The sequence below is a fragment of the Sinohyriopsis cumingii genome, chromosome 15 (assembly GCF_028554795.1).
Source record: "Sinohyriopsis cumingii isolate HCF-2022 chromosome 15, ASM2855479v2, whole genome shotgun sequence".
Taxonomy (NCBI): domain Eukaryota; kingdom Metazoa; phylum Mollusca; class Bivalvia; order Unionida; family Unionidae; genus Sinohyriopsis; species Sinohyriopsis cumingii.
Genome location: NC_142975.1, coordinates 30,242,393 through 30,266,844, shown reverse-complemented (window position 1 = coordinate 30,266,844; position 24,452 = coordinate 30,242,393). Strand labels below are relative to the sequence as shown.

General features: G+C 34.0%; 1 protein-coding gene across 1 annotated transcript in view; it reads right to left on the bottom strand.

Moving 5' to 3' along the window:
* Positions 1–24,452, bottom strand: part of LOC149781478 (uncharacterized) — a 430,415-nt gene that overhangs the window by 77,387 nt on the left and 328,576 nt on the right. Inside the window, exons 32-34 of the mRNA XM_089934971.1 lie at positions 15,803–15,983; positions 6,342–6,420; positions 2,396–2,488 (exon numbers count right to left, since the gene is read on the bottom strand). Coding sequence (XP_089791097.1) covers positions 2,396–2,488; positions 6,342–6,420; positions 15,803–15,983 — 353 coding nt within the window. The remainder of the gene's footprint in view (positions 1–2,395; positions 2,489–6,341; positions 6,421–15,802; positions 15,984–24,452) is intronic.

Sequence of the window (24,452 nt, the reverse complement as noted above, 5' to 3'; positions counted from 1 at the left end):
ACCTCAGCTAGGTGGAAAAAAGAAGGGAGAACCACAACAAACAGATCACCTTTATTTAAAAAAATACAAACATATTAATCATGCCTACTCATATGTTGTAACTTGCTTGTTATTTTTTTACCCTTCCTAGGCATGCTTACAACACTCACCCCATATGAAGCCTTTCACCATTGGTGCTCTAAGATTAGCCATCATACATGTACTGGTATTTCTACTCTTGATACTAAAGTGTTTCTGTTATAAATATCTTAAGAACTATAATTCCAAAATCTTTTATTTAGTTTCTATTAATATCTTAATTACACAGAAATAAAGCTTGTGTGCATTTGTAATGTAGATTCTAATGATCACTGATTAGCAGAGGGTTAAACTGTGGATTGCAAGATTACTAATATGGTGGTTCTTTTGGAAAATATGCATACATCGTGGCTCTAATACATGTATGGCTGTGTTTTCTGGTGGATGGACATTATCAAATAGACAAAATGGGCAAGTAATGCCTGTTTTTCGTTCATTATCCTTTCCATGGTGTTAGACAAAATAGTTGTTTTACTTCATGGCAGCACATCGTCATGTGAGCTAACGGTAACTTCGTTATGGATGTGGGGGGAGGCAATAAATCTATCCTCACCTGTATGTTTTCGGACACCTAATTAAAGAATTCAATATGTATTCGGACAACAAAAAATGTAGTTATTTGTTGCAGTCTGAAAACTTACGGTGAATACGGTACTGCCTTTCAGAGCATGCATTGCATCCAATACAAGCTTGTGACTTAAGATTATTTTCTTCACTAAAGGAGTCCTGGAAGCAGGTCATCAGGGACTTTGTGCACATTGTAAAATGATGTACTTTTGTTTGATTACAAGCTGAGCTGCAAGCCACATTTACCTCTACAAATTACCCCTCTCCCCCAATTGTCCAAAGGATGCATGCAAATTTACTTGTGAAAAACAGAGTTTCTTTCTGGTTTTGGATACTAGTCATTCTTCTATCTATTCCACAGTTGTTCCATCTGTTTTATAATTCCTTTCTCTATTGAATTTAATCATAATTTTAACAAAATAAAATGTTAATCAAAACCAAACCTGCCCAGATAACAAACCAATGTGAAACAATATAATTAGACTGGTCTCCTTAACAGTGCACCAAATATTTACTTGAATAGAAAATTTACAAACCCAGTCAAAATTACCATTTCAATGTGCTGCATTAATAAGTACAAGGCCTACAGAGTATGCCTAGAAGGCAGAAACTACCCCAACCAGGCTCAACAAAAGTTACATTCAATCAATTCAATTCTTTTCAAGTTCCTGACCGAAAATTAAATTCATGAGAGATGGAACATAATGGAATGCAATGAATTATCTTCACAGATATAGTATGGGTATGAAAATGGAGCACATGTAAAATGTTATGATGTAATGCACAAACATGATGAAATGCATAATAAACCAAATATATAAAGTAGCAATTCAAAATTTAAAAGTAATTAGCATGTGATAGATAGAGCAATTTACTACCAAACTGACAGTCTTGATCATGAGCTATGTGATAGATACAGCACTTTACCAAACTGACCGTCTTGGTCATGAACTATGTGAGCTCAATCATAAAGGATACTTACGAAAAAGCATCACCAAGAGGGGTTCCATCAATCATAAAGGATACTTAAGAATAAGCATCACCAAGAGGGGTTCTATCAATCATAAAGGATACTTACAAATAAGCATCACCAGGAGGGGTTCCATCAATCATAAAGGATACTTACGAATAAGCATCACCAGGAGGGGTTCCATCAATCATAAAGGATACTTAAGAATAAGCATCACCAAGAGGGGTTCTATCAATCATAAAGGATACTTACAAATAAGCATCATCAGGAGGGGTTCCATCAGTCATAAAGGATACTTACGAATAAGCATCACCAAGAGGGGTTCTATCAATCATAAAGGATACTTACAAATAAGCATCACCAAGAGGGGTTCCATCAATCATAAAGGATACTTACGAATAAACATCACCAAGAGGGGTTCCATCAATCATAAAGGATACTTACGAATAAGCATCACCAAGAGGGGTTCTATCAATCATAAAGGATACTTACAAATAAGCATCACCAAGAGGGATTCCATCAATCATAAAGGATACTAACGAATAAGCATCACCAGGAGAGATTCCATCAATCATAAAGGATACTTACGAATAAGCATCACCAGGAGGGATTCCATCAATCATAAAGGATACTTATGAATAAACATCACCAAGAGGGGTTCCATCAATCATAAAGGATACTTACGAATAAGCATCACCAAGAGGGGTTCCATCAATCATAAAGGATACTTACAAATAAGCATCACCAGGAGGGATTCCATCAATCATAAAGGATACTTACGAATAAGCATCACCAAGAGGCGTTCCATTCCTGACATCATTCAGGGTTTTTACCTTTAGAGTCAGCAGTTCTGGAGCAGTCCAGAAAAGGTTCCTGAAATGAAACAATTTAAAGTAAAACTCTATCAACATCTAACCTTTCTCACTCAAAAAGCCAATACAACTTGAATAATTTAATCAATACAGGACTATGCCTAGAATGCAGTTTTAAAGATGACGCTTAAAGGTGTTTAAAAGTTCTGATGACAGAGTAGCATAGTGCCAGATCAAGAGTGAGTAGCTATCCAAATCAATGTTCCTATACATAAATTTTAAGCAGATTCCACCTAGATTTTAGGTGGATTCAGGGTATATTCTACCTAAAAACTCCAAATTTCAGACGGACTTTAGGCAGACTGGGATACGGCTAAGGTGACAGAATGAATCCGTCTAATAGTTAAGCATAGTATTTCCTCCTAAAGGATAACTGTTAGAAGTTCTGATTGTCCAGTTCATTTTCCAACGTTAAGATGGATTTTGGACTTGGACTGATTGTAGCAGAAATGTTAGGCATAATCTGAACTTTATCAAAAGAACTACAAGCATAGATGAATCTATGAAAATTTGGTGCAAGGTGAATTTTGGACTTGATCTGGTGGAGTTTGAACTTGATCTGATGTTTACTATGAAATACAATTTTTTTTGCTTCTAATTAAATTATGCTCTACAAAATGGACACCCTAGTGAAAATGTGACTGAAATTTCAGTGAAAATTTTGTGACATTCACTCAAATGTCCTTTTTTCACTAAAATTATATTTTGCCAAAACTTCTGAAAATATCAGTGAAATTTTGTGGTTGAAATTTCACAGATTCTGCCAATGTTTCTGAAAATGTCACTGACAATTTGTGATTGAAATGTCACCGAGAGTTTGCCAAAAACTCTGAAAATATAGTGATATTTTGTGATTGTAATATTACTGACATTCATTAGAAGATATCAATAAGACATAATAAAATTTATTTTTTGTTTCTTGTACAATTTGAATGATTTTCACAACATTAATATTTTCTATTTCTGATAGCTGTAATTTTATTGTTCATTCTTCTTTCTGCATCTCTCCTTGTTGTTTCATTTTCAAATATATAATGTTGTTATTGTTGTTGAATTTTTGTTTAGCTTCAAGTGGATTTAACTGCCCTCAAACATGATTGTTTTCTTGTTTTCCATTTTAACAGATGATCGCTGTAAAGAGCTTTCTGATTGGTCAAAAGTTTGTACTTGTCCAATGAATCATCGTGTAACAAAAAAATGTGCAGCAATGAGAATAGCTGGAATGCAAAGTTGATGGGAAAGTAATTGGTCAATCTGTAGGAAAACTGAATGCCAAGACTAGCATTTTGATATTTGTGCCATAAAGAGTTTGACAGTCGCGGCTAACATGCTAAATGTGACAAGGAATTGAACCAAGATGATTTCAAAGTTATGTAACTCCAAACTGATTAACTTCCAGAATTTAAAGAGGGACAATGTATGGATCATGGGTGCAAATTGTTGATATTGTTGCCCGATACTCATGTCTATCAAAGATATTCATATCTTGGCCAAGTTTTCTTGGCCCACAAGTAGAATCATCCTTCAATATCATGAGCGCTATTATCATTTATATTATCAAAATATTTGTGTGGTGTTAGAATTCAGTGTAATATAAGAGTAATTATATCATGATAAACGGGTGTCACAGCTGATTACGAAACAAGGACTAATTCAAGAGACCACAACAGCATCATAGTTTGTACATTAATCAAAAATTAAGTCTGCAGTACAACTTCCATATCTCTTGCCCTGGATGTCATAAAATTACAACATCTGTATAATTTTGTTTCATGTACACTGAAATAAAAACCTTGGTTAATAAAGCCCCGTTTAATTCATATCCATTATTTATTTGAAGCCTTTTGAAATGTCTGTAAAAAATTACTGAAACTTCAGTAAAATACTATATAATGGAGAAAATTTTAGTGAAATCTCACCAAAATTTTAGTAAATTCTTAAAAACTTTTCATTTCAGTGAAATTTAAGTGAGATCTTTCCAAAATTTCAATGAAAGTTTCAGTCAAATTTATTTTGAAATCTTACCAAACTTGCAGTAAAATGAAAAAGACTTAAATGATGCCATCACAGATTATGATTTTTATGCAAGAAAGAAAATGAAGAAAAGACCTAATCTTATTTGATAATGTCTGTCAAAATAAAATTTATCATCGATTTTAAAAATTATTGTAAATATTTATCATTGATTCCCAATAACATCGAAGCATCATTAGACAGTTTAATAGAAATCTACAGCAGATTTTTTATTGGATGGGATTTTTTACAGGTAGAATTTTATTTCAGGAGGAAATATTAGATAGATTTTTTTCTTTAAGCAGAACCTAAGGACAAAAAATCAGCATATTTCACCTAATATTCAGAAATCCACCTTAAGTTTTTTTGAAGTTCGCCTAAACCTTTTTAAGTTTATGGTTGGGCAAAAAAAGCTTAAGAAACCTGTCTGAAATCTACCTGGAAAATTTTGAACAGGATTTCAGGCTGAAATCTCAGATAGAGTCTTTTCATTTAAGTGGAATTTTAAAACAATTTGCATATTTTGCCAAAAATTCCACCCTGAATCCTGAATTCTGCTTGAAATTTGCCTAAGCTCCATTAATGAGCAAATATGGTTTAGGCAGAAAGCACTTAAAAAACGTGTCTGAAATCCACCTTAAGTCCACCTGAAAAATTTTGTACAGGTTATTTAACAAAATATTATTTATAGAGTTATTATTAATGGGTGCATCAAAAATGACTCTACTTTCTAAACTTGGCTCCATAGGGCCTTAAGTTGAAGAACTTATGCTGGGAAGATGGGCATCCAGGGACATGACTCTCCTAAATGATGATGTGGCATACTTGAAATCCACCTCCTTCAAAGTCACATAAATATGAGCAACATGCCATGGAAAGATAAAGATATAAAATAGATTAACAAGAGCCATACCTCTCTCAGAAATAAAGATGAGATATGTATATCTATCAAACAATGTTCACATTAACAGTATACTGAATGGTTCTTGGGGTAAGCTATTTATAAGGAATATCCCATGTGAAAATATGAAGATTGACAAGGGCCATTATAACTGTCCCAAAAAGTAACGAGATGACAAATCCATAAAAGGCATATATTGGGTCTAAGTGACAATGTTAACAGCACACTGCATAAAAAATGTTAAAAGCATCTTCAGCTATTTTTTCTACGTTGTTGGTGATGTAAATAAAATGTCACCTGATGGTAATAACTGAGAGATGGCCTGAGGTAGATGATAAAATTCAGTTAGATTTGAAAGATCTCCACTTTAAAGAATATTTGAAATAACTGGAATATCATGTTTAATGATACAGGAATTTTTAAAAAATAATCTCACAAAATAGTATCCACAGAGAAAGATAAATAGGTAGACCAAAAATCACACGTAAATGGCATGATAATGTATTTTCTCCTCCAATTCAACACAATCTATTACAATTGCTGATAATTTACCCTCTCGGATCTGCCGATCCATAACAGTCTTTCACTATAGTTGACAATTTACTCTCTCTATTTCTGCAGAATATTGTACATGTTTTGATAATGTACTCTTTCTCAATAACAATCTTTTACAATTCTGATAATGTATGCTCTCCGCTAGTTCATCACAATGCTTTACAATTGCTGATAATGTCCTCTCTCCACCAATTCATAGCTGCAAATTTCTCAAGAATTTAATGCATTTCATGCACAGTAATGGATTTATTACTTCAGAAATGTTCAAACAACATTCAATCCATAATCCATAATTCACATCTTACCCATTAACAAAATCTTTAATGTTTTTGATGCCCTTCCACAGAAAGGAAATAATCAAACTTTTCCAATAATCATTACTTACGTGGTCTTGTAAACAAAACCTTCAGCTGGATCCAATGATTTTCGTGTTCCATCGTATCTTATTTTTGGTACTCCAAACCCTGCATGAGACACGTACATTTAGAAAATCACTCCATAATTCTTTAACTTCCAGCTCTAAAACATCACTTTAATCACAACACAATGCACTAGCTGCTACTGTGGAAGTATCAATTTTTCTTGTACAAACTTTAAAAAAAAATTCAAATTCAATGCTCCACTATTACACCTTGGCATATGAAAGCCATAACATCATACTATGTTAAAATCAAAGCCATTTTTTCATTGCGATGTTAACTTTTTTAAAAAGTAGAAACGAGAAAACTGAATGTAATCCATGATATTCCCCCCAATGCATTGGGTTGCAGAATACTGAGAAGTTTTATATACTGTAAGGACTGCTGTGTAAGCTAAAATCATTAAAATTAGGACATTGTTGTAGTCAAGTCTATAAATATCACAACAATACTATGGCCAACAAGCTGGGTGTCTTTAATAATGACCGAAAATCTACAGGTACATTCCAGAACTATTATCAGTAATTCTTGTTCCTGTGCTCAAGTGATAAGCCCAAGAGATCAATCTGCCATACATGAATGTATTTGATTTTACTAGCTGATGATAACAAACTCCGACATCATATTTGCAATACTTTTGGTGATTTTTATATTGAAAATCAAGCTATACTATTATATATACTATGCTACAACAATATATTCTGAAGGTTATTTAGCACGAATCACTTTCAGGGACCCCCACCACCAAGTTGATTAAGATCAAGACTTCATGACCTATGACATTTTTAAGAGTTCTATCCAATTTTTTAAGTTCACCTAGAAATAAACCTTTTTGCATTCTTATAAATCTATTATAATGCAGATCTTTAACCAAGGACCTCTGCTTACAGAGGATGAAGTGATACATTTTTTGTTACAAGCCTTTAATTTCATACCAGCAAAGTAGCTATTCCTTACACCATTGGTCTGCTGTATACATTGTGATGGATACCCATATACTTGGCTTTCACCTATTTTGATACATCTCCATTGGACTGACATGGTCTAGACTTTCTTCTCCCAGTGTTCTATACTGATAATAATGCCAATAAAATATTTTGTACTGCTTTAACTAGGGGATCATTCCCACCAGCATTACCCACCCTTTGTCCTGAAAATTCTGAGATCAGCCCAGCTACTTTTCTAGATTGGGATCAATCCAATTAGATCAACAATGATGGGAACTGCTACCTATATAATCCAGCAATGATCTAAGAAATACAATAAATGCTGTGGTACACACAAAAGTATGAATGGAAATAATTTACATGAAATGACTTACTTTATGAGATAATGTGGATATTTTAATGTCTACCTGTTAGATGTCATTGATTTTTATTCCACCTTTTAGGTCATTCAGGCTGCTCAAATCTGATCAAGTGCAAGTTTCATCTTGATCATCATGCCATTTGTTCTACACAGCATGAATGCTTTAAAAGCTTTTTATTACCAGTCTCACATGACTTAAATTTGGAAGGCATTAGTGTTATCTTCAAAACAAAAGAAAAAGCGCAGTTTGCTTGTGCAAGGAAAATCTTATCGATAACATGTCTTAGTATGGGAGCAAAGATGACTAAGAACAAAATTCACCACACTCAAACTGCACAAGCAAAACAACTGTGATAGACACAGACACTCCTTTTTATGAGTGAAATATGAAATTATTTCACACCCCTTTCCAAAATTAACATGGTGACTGTAAGTCACGTGGTTTGGAATCTGTACCCTTACCAATTCTGTGCTACCATATTTGCCATATGATACTTCTTTACCAGAAAATCTTAGCTTTGTCTTCTACTCTGAATCGACTTCCATATGGATTATGTCATCCAAATTGCTTTATCATATTTTTCATATGGACAATAATTCTCCAAAAGTATGAAAAATAATGTGTACAAAATATTTCATTTTGGGGAAGAGATCATATATGAAAGAATACATGACCCCACATTAAGTATTTTGAACAACTACATCACGGTTAGTATAAAAAATTAAAATACATCAGATGTAATTGCACTAAAGCAGCATGTATCAGTAATGTACGTTGTTTGTAATATACATTGTTTAAATTTGATTACATATATGTGCATTAGAATTTACAAGCTAGAAGATGAATAACCATGACAAAGACATATTCCATCACAATTTCCTTCTTGCACCTAATGATCAAATAAAACTTTTTCCAGACATACAAAGAGATACGTCTTCATGATTGTAAATCTGTATTGTATTGTTCACTTACCTGATGACTGATCTTACTCTTGTACAAATGCAGTTATTGTATCATATTTCATTATCAATTAATACCACTAGGTAAGCAATTCCTTCTAGTTTTTTGTTGTCACTTCCATTATACAAGAATCACATGACTTTGAAGTGGTATTTACATGCTAATTATATGCTACTCTAACAGTTTATATTCAGTCATTCGAAGCTAACACGTTTGAGGTCAAGATTTGGCAGACCAGATCAGATTAGCAAGGAAAATAGGGAAATGAGGCTACCCATAGGTATTATGAATACCACACCATATAATGAAAGGAAATGCCAGGTGGTTACTTGTGTGAATTTCTCAGCCAGTGACATCTTTTGAACTTGCTGATGAAATGAGAGCAATTTAAAGTAACATATAGCATGAGCAAAGATCATAAATCAATTGCCATCTAAGTTGAGGAAGTGTCCATGTACTTTAAAAAGATTCTTATTTGTTGGGAATGGAGAGGTTGTTATACTTGCAAAGAATAGCATAGACAGCCTGCAAAAGGTCATTCTTGGGATTAACCTACATGGTATCTATATGGATATAACTATTGTGAATATTTGAAGCCTGTAGGAGTATGGCATGTATTTTCATAGTTTAAATTTACTGTTTCATTTAATAATGTTGTCTCTCTTTGACAAAAGCTTCAGCAACATTAGGGCAATAAGGTTAAAAAAAACCTAAAACAAACATGAAGAGCTGAAATCTCTCTCTCTCTCATATAGCAGACCATATTTTATTTTGATCACGAGATGCAAAAAGAAAAATGTGATGGAATACATATGCATCCTTCTTTCTGTATCTCTCTTCCCCCAAAAAACTGGAAAAAGCATTTTAGCATTAATGATGCAATTTCTTTATTGCTGGTAATCTGAAATAGCATAAAGTGATACTTTTAATATTTTTGAAACCGAAGTTATTATAGTTTTAATTCCACAGAGCATCACAAGTTTTGTTTCCCTAACTGTAACCCAAAAAGTTTTCAGGAGAGCATCATTATTTGTAGCTAAAGGTACATAATACATTTAACACATAAACCCCTAGCGACGACTTAACAGGGCAGGAAGTAGTAGCCTACTGCTGATCTCTGTATTGTCATGGTCATGCATGATACACTAAAGTGGGTGGTATTACAGAAAGGTAGACAGATGTAGCTCTACAAAGATACCAAATAATCTGGAATATCTAGTTGCACTTTAAAAATACAGATAAAAACCTCATTTTTTTGGACCCAACTTTTTTCTACCCAAAATTTGCCCGTGGTCGGAATCCGATTTTGCGTCCAGATTTTAGACATTTTAGTCTCAGATCTAAGGCAAATTGGAATAAACTGCAAACAGACAGACGAGCCTTTGCAAAAAGTAGGATAAGATGGGCATTTGGAATAAAGAGTGGTCTCGATACAAAAATAATGGCTCCGTTTAGCAAAAAAAAAAATTGAAAAAAAAAATAAAAATAACTTTTACCCTTCTGGTCATGCGCGAGCTAAACAGCCAATGAAAAATGATGTTTCTAACACAACTAGGCAGTCTGTTATTGAAAGATCACTAGGGATTTCATGTTTTCGGATCTATTCAGAAATAGCTTTCAAAATGCGTTTCCTACTAGATTTTCAGACGATAATGACAAAATCCTCCAGGGGTTAATGTATTAAACAGTGCATTTTGATGATGTCACCAAATTTGAATATTCCTTGCGTATTTAATCAATTGCGCATCGACACAGCACATAAATTACAAACTTAGCAATTCCTCGACGATTTGTAAAAAAAAAATAAAAAAACCCTTGTTAACAGATTAACCCCTAGCAACGACTAAACGGGGCAGGAGGTAGTAACCTAGTTGTCTGAGGAAACTTTGATCTCACTTCAAGATGTTGACATACCTGACATAACACAGTACATCCTAATTCAGATCACTACTGTCCTACATGAAATTGAGATCTGATTTCAATCAGATTGAAGCGTCGTGTGTCTTGTTAAAAATATGATGTTCTACTCCTAAACACCCTGACACGGTAGTGTTTCAAGAAAACAATTTTCAGTAATTTAAAAAAAAAAAAAACAAAAAGAAAAAAACAACCCACTCCACTTTTAGTGTATGTCTGTTAAGTGTAGCATGTATAAATGGTAAAGTCATTATTGGAGCTAATGTAAAACTATCCCTTGGTCAGTTTAAAATAGTGGCAATTAAAGGCGAAGAGGTCAGGTTTAAACCACCATTTCACATAGTACTTTACTGACTGACAACAACTAGCGAGATGTGTTTGAAGGCCGCACTGGGCGAGCCCATTTTACTTATTTGCATAGGTGGGATCAAGAGTTGTAGCTATTGCAATGTTGTGTGACAACATTAAAAAAAGGGGAAATTTTGGGCATGTGGAAATTGGAGTCTGGGCTATTTAAGTCACCAGCCTGAGGCCTTTGTCTAAAAAGAAATTCTTTGAGCACTGTAGTCCTTTCTGATATAGATTTAAAACTAAGGCAACTGTTTTCATATTAGTTATATTACTGTGACACAAAATATTAAGCATGATGAAGTATGGAATATTTTGATGATGTTCTATTTCAAAAGAATTATCTTACTAATCCAGAAGTTAGTTTTAGAAAAAGTTATGCTATAACTAGATAACTTAAACAAAAAGAAGTTACTATTACAAGAAAATTTCCTTTAAGGGAATGACTCTCAAATGGACAAAAATAATTACCCAGAGTTCATGATAAGACATTTTCATCTTTTTAACTTCTGAGTGCTGACACTATCTTGGATAGCTTTTAACAATAAGCTTTTCAAATTAGCAACTGTGTCTTTGAATTTGTGGGTTTAACCCTTTACCTCATACAGCATAGTAATAAAGTGCAGTGCACTATAAATAGAACACCTGTTACCTAGTCGACAGCACATGCATAGGTCTGCCTGTGAACTGTTAAGCAATGCAGTTACATTTAACAGCTGTTTTAACCATTTTACATTTTTGGTACACATCTATTATATGTGGAAAAATTTAAGAGTAAAGTCTGATTGTTATAGCTGTGTAATTATTTTTCATGGAAGAATTTTTTATGTGCTTTAAAATCGAGAGAGAACTCGTTCACCGTCATGACAGTGAGGCTGCATGACCAACCGTAGCTGCCATTTCCCATACTCGAAATTTACATGTTTTTCGTCTGCGTCTACATCACCAAGTCAACTGAATTTGATAACCAATAAAAACTAATTGCTGCCTACATAAATATCAGAGCTTTTACCTAGGTTATTGAATCTTTCATAGTTGTGATTCTAATCGTGAAAGCTTTGTAAGTACTGAATGAAATCCTGCCTGTGAACTGTTAAGCAATGTAGTGTATGTTACGTTTAACAGCAATTTTAACCATTTTACATTTTTGGTACACATCTATTATATGTGGAAAAATTTTAGAGTAAAGTCCGATTGTTATAGCTGTGTAATTATTTTTCACGGTGCTTCAAAATCAAGAGAGAACTCGTTCACCGTCATGTCAGTGAAGCCGCGTGACCAACCATAGCTGCCATTTCCCATAATCAAAATTTACAAGGTTTTTGTCTGCATCTACATCATTAAGTCATCTGATTTTGATAATCAATAAAAACTAATTGCTGCCTACATCAATATCAGAGCCTTTACCTAAGTTATTGAATCTTTCATAGTGGTTTTTCTAATCTTGAAAACTTCGTACGTACTGAATGAAATCTGCGACCGCCATTTTGGAGAGTGGAGATTACGACCAAGTTACTTTAAATAGCAGATATCGACCAGTGTATACATAGCGACCACATGATCTGACGTAATTGTCATTCACAGAAATGAATGTAATATCTAACAGGGTTTTTTTCCCCGAAGGTGGCGCTACGAAAACCAGCTCAAAATGGCTGATGTTTACAGCAAGTGTTTACAGCAGGCGTCAAAAGGTGCTTCCATGCAAATGGATTAAAGGCGTCCAAAGACGCTTGCATGATGTAAAAGGTTAATGTAATTTTTCAGTACAATGCAGTCAGTATATCTGGTTGAGGAAAAACCTGGGAAGACCAACTAACCCATGGAAACTCCTGGCAAGCTTTCTTCCAAGCACGTGTCTGCTGAGTTGAGACTTAAAATCGCATGGATATAGGTGAGATATGAGTGATCTGTAAAGGCAAGCACCTTGGACCACACAGCCTGGTGACCCAGGGCTTCCATCCACTTTAGCAGCCGACTGAATGCAAGATTAGCATTATTTTCATACAGGACAAAATGGACATTATTAGAAGAATTTTGGTTTAACCCGTGTCAATATGCCATTAGTCAGGTGAATTAGTGACAAGATTTTCAATATGTTCCTTGTGGCAGCCATATCTGAGGTCAGGTAAACACCTTTGTTATTCAGGGATAGCAAGATATCATAATTAGTTTTCTACAGACAAGTCATGACTTTCCACTGAGGAGGAGTATCAAGATAATTATTGCCATGGTGGCCATATTGGACATCATAGTGATACTATTTTCATTAATACAAATTACACATCACAAAAGTCTTAGGTGAAAACCCAATGTTGATCTCACTTTCCATAGGAGTAGCGCAAGATTCTCAAGATGGATGCTCTGATCATTGTACTGCCTATCAGATTGTCACAATTTTTGTGTAAGACTAATTGGATACCATAAGGATTTTTCTAATGAATAACATTTGCTAAGAGGACTTTCTTTAGAAGCAATAATAATATTTTCAAGGTGGCTGATCTGGTGGCCATACTGGATGTTCAACTGGCACTATTTTCATTAGGACCAACCAGATATATGTGAAGTCTTTTGCTGAAAACCCCAAGCTTATATGAACTGTCTATTCAGCACAAGTAGCAATAACAAGATATTCAAGTTGGATGCCATGATCAATTAGAAATCATAAAATAGTCAAAATAAAATTTTCTATATGGGCATATATGATTAATTAAACATCATAGTAAGCTTTTGAGTGAAAACCTCACTCTGATATCACTTTCTGTTCAGTAGAAGTGATACAAATATTTTCAAGATGGCTGGCATGGTGGCCATAATGGATATCCAATTGGACCAGTTTCATTGGGACCATTTAGATATCATAAGACATCTTTAAGTGAAACTCCAATGTTCATATGACCATACCCTCAGAAGAAGTAGAGATAAAAAGATTATCAAGATGGGTGGCCATTTTGAATGTCCTAGCAGAACCCTTTTCATTTAGACAAACTAGACACAATAAAAAATTCTTTGAAAACATCACATCAATATGACTTTCCTTTCATCAGGATAAGAAGCCTGCAGTGAAGTCATCAGATCAGCACTTCCATTATAAAAGCCAGACGCATGCATATCCTAATACCGCGACTGGTATAACAGCCACACAATTTTATGCCATGACCATTTTCATAGCACTGAATTTATGAAGTCAGTCCTACTACACCTGATATTTTACAGGTTCATTTAAAGCCAGATAGACATCGTAAAAGTCTTTTAACTAAATCCCCATCTTAACACATTAACCCATGGAGGTTTTTGTCATTTTTGCCTGAAAGTTGAGTAGGAAACACATTTTGAAAGCTATTTCTGAATACATCCTAATACATCAACTTCCAGGTGATCTTCCAATAACCTAATGCCTAGTTGTGTTAGAAACATCGTTTTTCATGGGCTATTTGGTTCACGCATGAGCAGAATGGTAAAAGTAGGATTTTTGTTGTTGTGCTTAATGGACCAATTATTTTCATATCGAGACCACGCTTTATTCCAAATGCCCATCTTATCCTATCTTTTGCAAAGGTTCATCTGTCTGTTTGCAGTTCATACTGGACTGCCTTAGATCTGAAACCAAAAAGTCTAAAATTCAGACACAAAATTAGATTCCGACAATGGGTGAATTTTTGAATTCCAGATTATTTAGTATCATTGTAGAGCTACATCTGTCTACCTTTCTATAATACCACCCACTTTAGTATATCATACATGACCTTGATGCTATGGAACTCGGCAGTAGGCTACAACCTCCGGACACATAAACTCATCATCAGGGGTTAATGTGTTAACAAGGAATGTTTTTTTTTTACAAATCATCAAGGAATGGCTAAATTTGTAATTTATGTACAATGTCGATGCACAAGTGATAAAATATGCAAGGAATATTCAAATTTGGTGATGTCATCAAAATGCACCCATTAACACATTAACCCCTGGAGGTTATTTTGTTGTTTTCTCCTGAAAGTCTAGTAGGAAACACATTTTGAAAGCTATTTCTGAACACATCCTAATACATCAACTTACATGTGATCTTCCAATAACATAATGCCTAGCTGTGTTAGAAACGTCGTTTTACATTGACTGTTTGGCTCGCACATTAGCAGAATGGTAAAAGTATGATTTTTGTTGTTGTGCTTAATAGACCAATTATTTTCATATCGAGACCATGCTTTATTCTAAATGCCCATCTTATCCTACTGTTTGCAAAGGTTCATCTGTCTGTTTGCAGTTCATACCAGTCTGCCTTAGATCTGAGATCAAAAAGTCTAAAATTTGGACACAAAATCGGATTCCAACCATGTGCGAATTTTGGGTAGAAAAAAAATCACTCCATCATCTCACTCCATCATCTCACTCCAATCATGGAGGTGACTCTATTGTAAAAGACAGTGCAATACACATCCAACATTAATGCAAGTACAGTGCAATGGCAGACCAACATGCAATCTTTTGATTATGACCTTATTATGCAGCAAGTGCCAAATAAATCCAAAAAAACTACAACAGTTGCATTAAAAGAATACAGTCATAAATTACATCCAGACACAGGTTAAGAAGAGCAACAGTTCACAAAAATTTTGGAACACTAAGATTTTTTATATATATATGCACTTCTATTGACAATTATAATATTACCAAAGTTCACAGCAAACCATAAAACAACTGTCTGAAAAGCTGAGTTGCCTAGTGTCTGTCTAACAATGTATTCAGCAGGACAGATGACATGAGAACTCCTATATACCCCCTCCATTATAAAAACCTGACACATGCATATCCCAATACCACAACTGGTATAACAGCAACACGATTTTATGCCATGACTACTTGCATAGCATGGAATTTATGAAATCAGTCCTACTGCACCTGCTATTTTACAGGTCCATCGATTGTCAACCAGACAGTTGGAGGTCTTCAGACGTCCATGTGAGCCTATGGAAGACTTATGCAAATATTCCATGCCTCTGCATATGTCCTTCAAAAGTGAAAACTTGAAATCCCATCCAAGCTTCACATTATCATTGGCAAGCAGGTCTTCTAAACTGCCCTGAAAGAAAGTTTAGAGGACATGAAAAGTACATGAAAATTAAATATCTATTATAGACTATAGTCCGACTCTACATCCCCATTTGTTTGTACCCCCCTACCGATTTAAAAAACGAGAACGTTTAATGTGATTAAAAAGTGCACAGAACTAAGTCAACTGAATCATTGATTTATAATTTCTAACCTGACTTTGACCAGGATGGCATTAATGCTGGCATCCCTTGCACCATTTCATGCTTAATGGACTTTCCATACTAACAAGGCACCACATTGCGTACACTATAGGCTAGTTTATTTCCATTAGATGACATAATGATGTAGTTCATCCTGTTCTGCAAATGCTGAATAATTGCGTAAATTACATAATGTTGAGAGTTTCAAATTATATCCCTCTGCATACATGAACACAGAAATTAAACCGCTTGTTAAATTTACATGAAAAGCAAATTTGAAGTTGTCATTTTCCTTTGCTTGATTCGACATTGTAAATATCCGAAGCAGACGACTTATGTATATACATCTGTAGTCGTAATACACCCCTTTGCTGAAAATGACTTGTCCAGAAACGGGAAATGGATCCGAGTATGTCTGTCTATTAAACTGAAAACTTCCATTAATCATGAAATGCGCATAAGATGACGGTGTTAGGGCCACTCTACTCACGGTCAGGTTAGAAGCTATAAATCAATGAATGAATTGACTGTAAGTTCCTTGCACTTTTTATCACATTAAAGGTTTCCGTTATTTAAATCGGTAGGGGGGTACAAACAAACGGGTTTGTATCATCAGACATTAGTTTTCTATGCCGGCACTATAGTAGTGTACATATATTGTTGACTAACTGGTCTCAAATGACCTGAACCTTTGGTCTTGACATGTGATCTTCAAGTAAATTTAAAGTGCAGACTCCAATCTTTTCTTATTAGATTTATGATTACCAAGACCTCTTACCTTCAGATCCCAGAATCTATTATGTTTCTCTATTACACTAAGTACTATCCATCTATAAAGTTTGGTTGAGGAACTTACTCTAAAACAAAGATATTCTGCAAATTTAAATCAATTTTTCTTTGATCCTCAAAGGCTTTGACCAGTGACTTCAAAATCATTAGGCCTCTTCCATCCCGTACAGAAATTTCTCATAGATTCTGTATGGAATACTTATGGAATCCGTATGGAAGAGATATGGACTGAAAAACTTGTGGAATCAGACAATTTATTCCATATCACTGACATTTTAGTAAAAAAAATATCAATAAGATATAATAAAATTTATTTTTTTGTTTCTTGTACAATTTGAATGATGTTCAGCAGCATTTATATTCCCCGTTTTTGATAGCTGTAATTGTATTGTTTATTTTGGGAACAATAACTTCTTTCCACATCTATCTGTACAGTATTATATTTCTATATCAAATTTTGTTATTGTTGTTGTTGTATTATTTTTAACTTAAACTGGATTTAACTGCCCCCAAACAAGTTTTCTTGTTTTCTTTTTTAAATCAGAATTTTGCTTTTCTCCTGACCTGAATCTGATTTTCCTCGATACGGACCCTTTTTTAAATATCGTCTCCAAAACTTTGTTTTAAATAATGCTCTATCCGGTCCCATTCCGCAACGAGCTTTCTAATAAGCATTTGTTTCGTTTATTATTTAAAGGATGATCGTTGTAAAGAGCTTTATGATTGGTCAAAATTTTGTACTTGCCCAATGAATCGTTGCATAACGGAAACTGATGGGAATGCTAAACATGGCGATTCAAGCGGGATACGAGTTTGAATAACCATCTGAAAAATGTGCAGCAATGAGAATAGCTTGAATGCAAATTAATGAGAACATAATTGGTCAGTCTGTATGAAAACTGAACGCCAGGACTAGCATTTTGCTTTTTGTGCCATAAACAGCTCTACAGTAGCGGCTAACGTGCTAAATAGGACAACGAATTGAACCAGGATGATTACGAAGTTATATAACTCGAAACTGATTAACTTCCAGGATGAATTTAAGGAGGACAATGTATAGATCACTGGTGGAAATTCTTGCAAAATACCCATGTCTATCAAAGATCGTCATATCTTTGCAGAATTTTCTTGGCCCACACATAGAATCGTCGTTCGATATCGTGAGGCATTATTGTGTATATTATCAAAATATTCTAGGTGTGTTGGAATTCAGTGTAAAATATGAGTACTTATATCATGATAAACATTTGTCATGGCTGCTTATGGAACAAGGACTAACTCAAGAGACCACAACAGTATCATTAATCAAAAATCAAGTTGCAGTACAAGTGACTTGGCAGGCTTCTAGCATTTCTTCTTTTCATGTCTCAATTGGATGCTTTTCTGTAATTTTGCATTATTTTCACAGTTGAATTTTTCAATGCAGATTAATATTTTATATATGTTTATGTGTTCACAGATGCCTGTGTATATTTTCCAGACTTGATACTTTGCTTTTAAAATCACTTAATTATTTAGTGTCAAGCCAGATTCTTCACATCATGTTGTATATACTGTAAATATTGTACATAACAGATAGATGGCCTCAAGGTAGATTAGTTCTGTAATTAATTAAGTTACCTTCTCTAAATAAAATAATTATTATTATTATTATTATTATTAACTCCCATATATCTTGCCTTGGATGTCATATAATTACAACATCTATAAAAAAAAAAATCATGCAAACTTAATATCACCTTGGTTAATAAAGTCCTGTTTAACTCATATTCATTATTAATTTGAAACCTTCTGAAATGTATGAAAAACTTCTGAAACTTCAGTAAAATACTATATAATGATCAAAATTGTAGTGAAATCTCACAAAAATTTTAGTCAAATATTTGTGAAATCTCACCAGACTTTTCATTGAAATGAAAAAGACTTAAGTGATGCCATCATGGATTAGGCTTTGTATGCGAGAAAGAAAATGAGGACACGAAATACCTAAATCTTATTTGATAATGTCTGTCAAAATAAAATTTATGATCCATTTTAAAAATTATGGTGAATATTTATCACTGATTCCCAATAACGTCTAGAAATCATTAGGCAGTTTAATAGAAATCTGAAGCAGATTTTTTTATGGTTTAGACGGAAAGCACTTAAAAAACCTATCTGAAATCTGCCTTAAGCATGCCTGGAAAATTTCGTACGGGAAGAACTACCCGTACAGAAAAATCTCATCAGTTCACATGAGCTGCTCATAAGCTGCACGTGAGAACCTTGTTAGAAATGTATACAAACTGGGTAGATTTTGCAGGCTCATGTGTGCAGTTTGTTAGATATTGTGAGCCAAGGAAAAACTAACCTGATTCTCACGTGTGCAGATTTTGCTCACGTGAGAATCTAAATTTTCACATGAGAAAGTAGAACTCAGAAAACATTCTTTTCCATTACATACAACCATGTTTGAAAATAAGGCAGAGTTCTATTTCTCACTTGAGTTATCACGTGAGAAACTTGGACTTTGATTCTGGTTAAACACTTATTTCAAATTTATTCAAAGTTGGATTTTCTCATGTGAGTTATCACAATTTGGACTTAAATATTTTGTGTAAATGTTGAATGTCAATCATCCCCATTATTGTCAAATAGACATTATTTCTATGTTGCACTTGCAGTTGCTTTGTTGTATTTTTAAATTTTAAAACATCTTCAACTTATTTTCTCACAGTGAGTTTTAATCTTATTCTGACCCAACAGGCTCCTTGTATTTGAACATATTAAGATTCATTTCACTGTTCATAAAACGAAACAATTCAGAATTAAGGTCTCGTATAACCAGACTACCCATTAAACTTTAATGCTGTCAAAGAATAGAGTTAATAACTTGCATACTGATCATGGTTGATGTTTAATAAAGTAATCCGTAAAAAGGTGACATGTTTCTCTCCCCAAAATATGCAGTTTACAAATATAAAAAGGAAATAAAACTTTTGCCCTAAAATGAATCCTATGTACCATAAACATATGATGCAACTCCTTTATTCATAAACTTCTAAAACCCCACAAAAACTTGTAAAACAAATACATTGCCACACATCTGGAAAAAAATAAACACTGATGCACAGTCCTTTTGGCCTAATAAACTCTCAAGTCATTTTCCAGAAAATTTGAAGAATTACATAAGCTACGTCGTTTTCTTCCATGCCTAACATTCGCACAAAAGTCAATACAATCTTATACTTACTGAATTGTGTAATTTGGCTTAGGGGTCATCCATTTAGTACATAAGCAAAAATCTGGCAAAGCTTGCCCCCCTCCCCCCGTACACATGCATACTTTTTAACACCCCACCCCCCCGTATTCTATGAAATGCCCTATATTTAATCCACACAGAAACCGTAAAGGATTAATAATATTAATGTGTTTAATAAAACATTGTCCACTGACACTGAATATCTGGCATCAGACAAATACGCGGGGTAACATTAAATATTTTGTCTAGTGTCCGCTAAAATTCAAACACCGACTGAACAGTCGAACAGGTTACGTATTAGACAAATTATTATCGAGGTTTCACCCCAACCCCATTTCCTAATGATATGTACATTATCAGTAAAAAAAAAACATAAAAAAAAGCATATGCAAGGGTATGCATTTGGGTTACCCCCTCCATGCGTACATGCGAAATGGACAGCCCCTTATTACTGGCAATGATGTGCTCCGTTAGTCTTTTTTTCAGTGACATTATTGTATGGAAATGCAAATCCAGCTTCTCTATTAGCTGTCAGTGGATTCACTAATGCTAATACTAAATTATCACTGCCATTGAACGATATGTACTGTACATAAAATTTAAAAAATCTGTAAGAAACTGCCTAATCCAGTTGTGTTTGGTTGTGTATCTGTTTCGCACTGTTTTACACGTGTATATTCTAGGCAATGGAAAATCTTGCTTATTTGCAGCCTTTTAATGTTCTGATTGTGTCATTTCAAAGTTTATAAAAGAAGTTTCCTATTGAAATAATCACAAAACAAATCACTGACGTTTCCGTTCACTTTTCTGTCACCCAGGTTATCAGAGTACACGGTGGAAGAATCGCCTTGTTAGAACCATTAGAGTGTCCTATGGGGCATGGCTCGGCACAAGCTACTGTAAAAACATTAAAATTAACTAGGTCTATATTAATTAACTTATTGATGATATGAATTCACTTAAAACTCAGTTTTTATGAAACATCAGATAATAAAATATTTGATATATAAAATATAACATTACGAAATACCCAAGCACATATGTATAAAGGAGTGTAAAACCACAAGGGCTCGTATCGTTGCTTACAATTTAAATGTCAGTCATACAGTAGTATAAAATAATAAAAGTATTATTTTTATACTACATGTATGACTGACATTTATATTATAATCAATGATACAAGCCCCTATGCGTACAACAAAATGTTTACTAATAATTTACCCTTTATGGCGCCTCAAATGAACTCAACAGATGCTGCATGCTGACCTACAGTGTACATGTAGAATAGCACTTTTAAACCGAACAGACAGAAATTTGCGCGCGGGCTATGTTCCCTTAGCAAGGACCACGCTGTTTAGGAAGAAAGTTATTTAATATTTTTTTGCAACATGTTTGCTCTTAAAAATTTCTGACAGCAAGAGTGTGGACATTATTAAATAATAGAAACCAATACCAACATCTAGTGATGTCCATGTTGGTACTGATGTTAATGTCCAGTATGAAACAAAAGACATCGACGTGCTGTTAGGGAAGATTCAAGGATTATGAAAGAATGGTTCTTTGCCGAGAAAGAGGTAAGTTACTTTTACTCATTTCTTTTTACAATTTTCACATATGGAATGATCAAAGTGGATAGCCTGAATCATCAACATTATAAGCATAAATTTGGTCATTTAAAATTGAGCCAAGGGTTTGTTTCAGATTTTACTTAAAGATAATAATTCAACCTCCTGTTTCTAAAAATGATATCTACACCACACCATCATCGAATATTTAAGCCTTCCACAATTCAACTGTGCAACCATGTCTGACTCTTACCCCCACCCCCAATAATGCGGGTGCTTCAGTGAGGAGCACTTGCGTTACCGATTGAAACATTCTGGAAAAACAAATGTTCTTCGTATTATTTTATTGCTGATTGGGTGGATCAAGATAAGCATACATGATTGAGAACCAAATACAGTAGCTTAATTCATGATTTTATTCATAAAAGACATTTGCCCTGTCTGTCAAATCTTTTGATGGTAAATTTAAAATAGAGATTTAATTGGATAAGGATTACAGCTTTTCTTAATGCTTATATACACTAGGACTCTTTTGCCAACCAAATCTTTTTCTCATTTCAGTGCATTCTTTCTCTTCTGCATAGATAAAAAAAATGATCAATTATGCTAATTTTGATCTTTTTACAGATTAAACTTCATGAAGGTCACAAAATTTAATCAACACAACAAAGTTAGCAATCATTTGAAAGAAGTGCAAAACACTGACAGCAACAGGAAGAAGTCAGACAAAACCCCATTGCCATGCTAGAGGAAATTCCGATTCCAGTAAAGGGTATGTATAAGACGCTTCAAATTTTTTGATGTAATACACATGATACATATGCATTTCAGACTCTAAAATTTAACCCCCAATACATTTTTTTTTAAATATAAAAATTGGAAACCAGATTTTGAATTTCTTTATATATTGCAAATGTACATATTTTGGAAAAATGTATCCTAAAAGTTTTGGAGAAATCTCCCTGACGACTGTTCCAGAAGTAGAGATGTCAATTTTTTGGAAATTTCTAATGTTTACCCATCATTCCTAACGATTGGTTACCAGAGTATACAATCAAAAGGAAATTGTATTAAATGTGAAGCTGAACTGCTTTGTTGTAGGTTCACATGTTCCAACCCCAAAAGAGCTGTAAGCGTAATTATTACTAATATAAGTGGCAAAAATCATAATCTAAGCATAACAAGAGTATAAATTACATGCCATTATTACAGAAAACTGTATGAAAAATGTATATGCAGTTATAATTTTTGTCACAAATCAGCTGAACTCGTGTGGATTAGTAGCATGGATGAGAATAGACACAAAAGAAATTGATAAATTATTTGTGCATAGCAGTCATTTCGACTAGTGTACATGTCTACAGTAACTTTCGCGAATCGTCATAAAGTCCATAAATGTTGATTGTTGCATTATCCTCAACCTACCATGGTTCATCCTATAACGACAGTGCAGTGCAACATGTTTTTAAGTTTAACAAAATCTCTTTTCTCTAACATTTTTCAGTCACATAACATCCATCAGTTGCATTGATACATCCCAGGTTATTTTTGTTGTTGTTGTTTTTTCTTCTTTTTTTTTAAAATGATATCTGGTGCCATTTATTTTCTATTTAAGCTGGACTGCTATGTGTGTAGTATCATAATAGAATGAATCTAGGGCAAATGGTTTCACATTCAAGAACCTGTCTGTTTTCTTGGAACTGTTTGATGTAAAATTCATGCAGAAGTTACCAATACGTCAATTTTTATTTGAATTTTTCAAAACTGTTTTTAAGTAGCAAACTTTTTTTGATCTTTATATTTAAATATTTCAGTCTGTATAGTTGTCCATTTCATTCATTTTTTGTCCTAACATGGTGGTATAAGAAGTGCATGTTACAGTAGCCAAGTTAAACCAGACATTCATATTGTGCTTAATTTTATTTGACCCAGATAATGTCACCAGGATCTGAAAACAAGAGTGTTTTAAGTCACGAGAAAATTGGCACATGAACCATGGACAGGCATGAAGTTCGGACGGTCAAGCTTGAAATATCAGCGTTGATTCTTAAATAGGTCACTCGAGAAAGGATTCTATTATTATACAGTACACGTATGACAAGTAAATTGTAAGAAACCATATGAGCCCCTGTGATGAATAAATGCGTACATGACACAAGCCTCAAATTGTAATCATTAGTCTGTCTCGATCTGAGCTTGGAACACTTTTTTTAACGGGTACCCAATTGTTTGTTTTATTACCCAGGTTATTATACATGGGAGAATACCCAGGCACACATTGGCATCTTTATCCAGAAGTAGTAAACTTTGGAATATGCAATGTGACTTGCAGCTATCTCATCAATAGTGCAGTTTACATGTTTGCTACTGAACTATGGTAATTCTATTGGTAGAGCTATTTGACTCATAGTCCAAAGGATGAATTTTCAGACTGGGTCGGCTGCATAAGTGTGTCCTTGGGAAAACAGTTGGCTCCTATTTTCACAGTGTGATAAAGTGCCATCTAATCCAAACTACAATTATGTATTTTGCCTTTACCTTGTAAAACGAATCTTCAAAAATCCACCTTACAGAATGTCTCAAATGCTGTGATCAGATAAAAACTTTACCAACTTTTTCATTTCCATTTCAGGTTTCATTTTTCAACAGTTAAAAACTAAGCCTGCTAACTTAAATTCAGTGGTCAACAGGAAGTGCATTGA